Below are 6,288 nucleotides of genomic sequence, written 5' to 3'. Positions count from 1 at the left end.
TCCCACCTCAAGCCACACCCCCATCTCCGACCTACTAACCTCATCCCGCCCCCTTGACCTGTCTGTCCTCCCTGGACTGACCTATCTCCTCCCTACCTCCCGACCTACACTCACCTTTTACTGGCTCCATCTCCGCCTCTTTGACCTGTCTGTTTCCTCTCCACCTATCTTCTCCTCTATCCATCTTCTATCCGCCTCCCCCTCTCTCCCTATTTATTTCAGAACCCCCTCCCCATCCCCCATTTCTGATGAAGGGTCTAGGCCCGAAACGTCAGCCGCCTTGCTCCTATGATGCTGCTTGGCCTGCTGCGTTCATCCAGCTCTACACCTTGTTATCTCAGATTCTCCAGCATCTGCAGTTCCTACTATCTCTAATAGTTAGCGTGTGCTTTTGCATAGTTATTTAGGAACTAGTTAATGTGTGGGATGGTGAATGATGAAAGTCACGTGACATGGAACTTCAAAGTGTAGGCAACTTGTCTGAGTCAATTTCTATTCCCTGATTCTGCATGTTTAATATATACTGGGAATGAGGAAACTGTAATTCTTGAACACAGTAAATTGCCTTTTGAATGGATAGTCATCTGTTGAAATTTTATTTCTTTATTTCAGCACAGGCAATGGTAAATCACTTTCAGAGGATGCCTCCAGGAAACCTTTCTGCTAGTCAGCCAGGATCTCAAATGATCTACACATTTCAACAAAGTATTCCAGCTCACAATGTTACCAAGTTATCACAAGATCAAACTGGCCTGGCACAACCACACCAAAATACTGCAGTGACTCTTGTACAAAGCCGAACTCCAATTACAAGTGATGCAGTCAAGTGTACAGTTGCCCAGTCTCCAACATCTAGCACTCATTCTGGAGTTACAGTTCCATATTCATTAACTGGAACCAGCATACCACCTGGAATAGTGATCCAAAACCATGCCACCACAACACAATCATCAGTTAAAATAACAACTTCTCAGCAAATGCTTCACCATCCACAGGTCTTTGAACAGCAGCTTCCTGGCCACCAGCTCTCCATACCAGCAGTATCTTCTAATCAGGTGAATACCTCTACAGCAACAACAGTTACTGTATTACAGCAAGCTGTCTCTCATAGTCATGCAGCAGTTGGCAGAGTTCAAAGTACACCAACCCCCACTGTCACTGTTTCCCAAGGACAGCTGTTATCCGGTGCAGTATTGCACTCTGTACAAACGCCACGCCAGCAGCCAAAAACACACAACCAGCAAGACACCGTTCTGTTGGCACCTCAGCACTATTCCTCTACTCCAAGTCCCACTGTTGTATCTGGTGCTGCCGTGCCAAATTTTCAAGTCTCAGCAGGTCAAGTAGTTGCAATTGCTGGTGTTCAAAGCCCTCCAGCTCCTAGGATGAGTTTCCAGAATATAGCACCAAAACCAGCAGGAATGCCACCACAGCAAGTTCAGTCTACCATAATACAACAGCAACCCCAGCAAAGTGTACATGTGATTGTTAGTCAGCCAGCTCAACAGGGACAGAGTTTTGCCCCTGCCATTCATCAAATATTGTTAACAAATCCAGCTACTATTCAAGCTAGCCAAGCTATTCATTTGGCTGGAAAGGCAAATGTGACCTCTTCGTCCTCGCCATCCGTACCTGTCAACAACACACAGGTACAAGTGGGCTTAGTTACTCAACCATCCACCCCTCAACAACAGGGGCCTCAAACAGTGAGTAAGATGCTATCTGTGAAACGGCAGCAACAGCAACAACAGCATCCTCAAAAGCAGTTCCAAATGCAGCTTCAGTCCCAGCAGACCAATACTGCAGTTAGTCAACCACCCTCTGGGGAGTCCAGTTTAATAAAACAATTACTTCTTCCCAAAAGAGGTCCGCCTACTCCAGGTGGTAAACTCATATTGCCTGCTCCTCAAATGCCTCTCCCTTCTAATACCAGAGCTCCTAGTCCTCAGGTGGTCTACCAAGTAACTCCTAATCAGGCAAGTAATTTTGGAGTTCAAGCCCAAGGTCAGCAATTAGTTGTTGGCCACCAAAATGTGCAACTTGTTCAAGGTCCCATCCATTCACAGGGATCTGTGCAGACAGTGCCCATTCCTCATATGCAGATTTTACCAGGTCAATTGATCTCTGCTAGTAACACTGCTGCTCTTCTCCAGGGAACAACCGGCAACCAAGTTACTATTACTGTTGTGCCAAATACCACCTTCACTGCTGCAGCTGGGAGTCATGGCAGCGGAACACAGATCATTGCACCTGCAGGAATTGCTGTCAGTGGGCCTCATGCAGGAGTTGGTCTCCAAGTACAAGCATCTGCATCCACCTTGACACCACAGAGTGGACAGGTAAAAAGCTCAGAATCTGGGATTGCGTTCACAGGTGACAAAATTATTTGCCAGAAGGAGGAAGAAGCAAAAGATACAACAGATTTACATCTGCATGAACGTAAAATTGAAATTATGGAGAATCCTTCCTGTTCAGAGGGAGGTACTGCTACCAATGGTGAGTTAAAGGAAAGCAAAATACAAGCAACAAAACTTGTAAATGGAAAAAATCATGATAATTCGCATCTACCTCCATGTAACTCAGGGATTGCTCAGTCTGAGCCCATCCAGTGCACAATGGCCTCAAATGGACCTTTGACAGGAGTACGTGAAAATGTAACCAATGGGAAGCTGAATGTAGAGTATGCAGGAGTGCAGGAAATTAAGAAAGACCTTTTGAAAATGCCTATGGTTAATGGGATCTGCGATTTTGAAAAAGGAGATGGTTCACACTTGAGCAAAAGCATTCCAAATCATAGAGCTTCCAACCACGTGGAAAATGGTGATGTCACTGCAGAGGAGCAATGGCGCAAAATGGACTGTAATCAGCAAAACACTGCCAAAAGTGGTCAATCGACCAAAGTGCATAATGGACCCGTTTCAGTGGGAAATTCTAGTGCTATCTGTACAGTCATTTCAAGCTCAGACGAGCAAATCGGTGATACAAACTCAGGATTATCCAACGGACCTGTGACAGCTGGCATTTGTTCAGTGGTGCCTCCATTTCAGCAATGCTCAACTTCAGCTGTTTCTGTGCAGTCTTTGCTTCCTCATGCTCCCCAGGTGCATTGCCCTCCAGTTCCACACCAACCTGGACCTGTAGCTGTGCATTCAGTTCAACTATATCAGACTCCAACCAATGGTACAACTGAGAGTCAGCTTTTAAAAAGGCCAGCTGATTGCAAAGATAGTACATCAGGAATACCAAATAAAGTGGGAGTAAGAATTGTTACCATCAGTGATCCTAATAATGCTGGCTGCAGTTCAACAATGGTGGCTGTGCCAGTAGGATCTGATTCCAGTACTATAGCCAAAATAGCAATGGACAATGTAACACAGCAAAATCAGCATTTGTCTGTTATTTCACAGGGTGTGGTTAATCAGGTAAGCAAGTTATTAAATATTATAGATCATTTCTATTTTGTTTGCCACTTGCACAAACTTGTATTTTTGAATTGACTACAGTTCCTTGTAAAATTTTCCATTTGATACTGATGCTTCGCTTTAGGATCGGATGCATTTGTGTAGTTTAGTTTGATTTTATACTAACATTAATTTGTTACATTTGCCATCTACTAAAGAAGTGGAAAATTGTTGTCTACCATACAATTTAAAAAGAACATAGACGGCTTGCGATAATATATGCTAGTAAAAATTCAGATTTTTTTTGTATCATATTAAATAACTTCAATGTAAAAGGGTGATTATGGTGTTCAGAAAATGACATTATGACTGCCTTCCACTCCATGTTCTTGATTTCACACCTGTTTTTTATAATGATTTTTGCTATTACAACTTATTCCAAACCCTTGTCCTTTGCTGTGCCGGATTTAATTACCTTGTTCGTGTTCAAAATCTGTGAAGTGAATGCTTGTTCAAGAGTTAACAGGAGATATTGGGACAGATTGAGTGAAATTGTTAGAAAGTTATCCAAGGTCTGAAGAGCCATGTGTCAATTCATTTTAGTCAGCACTTCCAAAATTATTATTCATACAGATTATTTTGCATGTTTCCTACTGCTACTTGTTAGATCGCTTTTCTACCTAGGAGTCTTTTAAACGATTGACATCACCAAACTGTGTGGTCTTAGTGCCATTTTTCCCAAAACAAATTATAAGTAGATTCAAGAAACCATGGCATTTTCATTGTACTTTCCTCCACTACTCTGCAGCAAAAAATATCCCAGATTTTCTGGTAATAATGACGATAGAAGCTGTTGGAATTTGCTGTGGTCATATCTCTGAAACTGACAGCAACGTCTGGAGTCTGCATATGTTCACTTAAATTCTTTGCTGCCATAATTATATATTGTGCCCATTGGGTGCAGTGCAAGTTCCCTCACTCTAACTTTATGAAAATCATTCAATTGCTGAGAAGTTGCCTCCTTTGTGTTGCTGCATATGTACTTGAATGAGGTGTAACTTCGTAACAACATGCTCAACTTGTAATTTCTGATAAACAACCTCCTTTGTTTTTTGAAAAACAATCACATTTTTAAATTGTTTTGAAGTTTATTTTATATTTCAGCATCTACTTTAATTCCCTGTAGTATGTTCTGATCATTTATTTTGCTTTCTATAAAATCTTAATTAAAACTGAAAGAATGGTGCAATTTTACTTCCTGGTTTTTTGTCCATAGAGAGATTTCTGTGTAATTGGCAGCTTATCCAGCTTGATGATGTCCTCACTAGCTGCTTGGTGAACCCCTTGACACCAGATTCCAACTGAGGTCAGGAAAGGGGAAATCCATAGCGCAGAGATCTCTGGATTCATTGCTTCCTGTAAAATCTAGCCTCTTTTGTGTACATTGTATTCTTCCATTTGTTAATTTCCAATCTGTATTTAGCTGCTTTGTATTTTCAGTGCAATTTAATTTTGACTGTTCTAAAGATTTACAGATTTCACAAACATAGTTTAATTGTAGCAGCGTTTAAGATATTATTGCTGTGACTTCTAGGTTTTTTTTTAAAACTCCAGAAACTCTGTGGTATGAACTAATGTCTAGGAAAGGTGATGCTTTGTCACAAATTCATGAAAACACTCTTGTTTAATGTCAATTTTGGGCAAGAAACTCCAGCAATAAATCATCAGGGACAGAGTGAACTGAACACTTGAACAAGTCTATGCTGACCTGTGTTGATGTCGGAACAGTAGGTCAAGTCTGACTAATTGAATTCTTAAGGTCAGTCACATCATGGGCAGGGATGGCATCTGTGTCCCTTTGGGCTCCTAGAAGGCATTTAGTAAGATAAGATTATTAACAAAAATTAGAGCAGAATTAGAAGTAGCTTCCATTTTCCAGCCTATCAACCTATGTCACAGAGTAGATATAAAAGATATGTGACAAGTGGTGTTCTCCAGGATCTGTGCGAGAATCTCCATATATCAGCATGCATATTGATAACTTGGGTAAAGAAAGGGTGTTTTCTAGTTGGTGGGGATACAGTAATGTGCTGTGTTTTTCAACACACACACTGCAGAACGTAGACACATAAAACAAAGCTGACTGATCAAGTTCAATATTAGAAAGTATGATGGATCAAAAGAAATGAAATCAGCATGTTCTCTTTGATAGCAGAAGCTTGGGAATTTAGAGAGAGAAAAGATTTTGGTGCTCAGATAGATACATAAATCAGTAAAAGCTAGTATGCAGATTGCTGTTGGTAATCACTTGCTAATGAGTATAATTATTCACGAAGGAAATTCCTTGTCACTGGTCATAGGCATTGCAATAAAATAATCAAACAGTTAATGGGTAAATCTTACTTTTATTAAGAAGTTCGGAATACAAAAATGAAGAAGTTTCAGTTCACTTGTGTAGTGCCTTGATCAGACTTCCTATCTGGAGTATTGCATTCATTTCTGGACACTGTCTCAGTAAGGGCTTGTTGGTCTTAGAGGGGATCCAGTGCAGATTCACTAGAAAAATACTGAGACTTCCACAATAAAGTTATGCAGATAGATTGCATAAATGCAACTTTGATTGCCTTGAGTTTAGAAAGTCAAGCGGTGATTTAAGTGAGCTGTTCAAAATTAGAATAAGGTCTGGTGTAGTTGGTGTTGAAAAACTGTTTTCTCAGCCAGTCTCATCTAATATGATTTATATATGTAATCTTGTCCTTTAGCCATATTAACAGCATCACCAGTAGCAACCCATCAGATCAATTTTCAAGACAACAAGGTGCAGGGCTGGATGAACACAGCAGGCCGAGCAGAAAGCCTTTCTGCTCCTATGATGATGCTGCTCGGC

At 41.0% G+C, this 6,288-nt stretch overlaps 1 protein-coding gene across 1 annotated transcript; it reads left to right on the top strand.

Annotated features, from left to right (window-relative positions):
* The first annotated feature begins 352 nt into the window (after positions 1–352).
* On the top strand, positions 353–6,210 carry LOC109920957 (AT-rich interactive domain-containing protein 2-like). Its single transcript, XM_048594708.1, has one exon. The coding sequence runs from the start codon at positions 573–575 to the stop codon at positions 3,495–3,497; it is 2,925 nt and encodes a 974-aa protein (XP_048450665.1). The 5' UTR covers positions 353–572; the 3' UTR covers positions 3,498–6,210.
* The last annotated feature ends 78 nt before the right edge of the window (positions 6,211–6,288 follow it).

The sequence above is a fragment of the Rhincodon typus genome, unplaced genomic scaffold, assembly GCF_021869965.1.
Source record: "Rhincodon typus isolate 14 unplaced genomic scaffold, sRhiTyp1.1 hic_rhity00013320, whole genome shotgun sequence".
NCBI classification, from domain to species: Eukaryota; Metazoa; Chordata; class Chondrichthyes; order Orectolobiformes; family Rhincodontidae; genus Rhincodon; species Rhincodon typus.
Note: the sequence above shows the minus strand (reverse complement) of the source record. Positions and strands in the feature narration are given on the sequence as shown.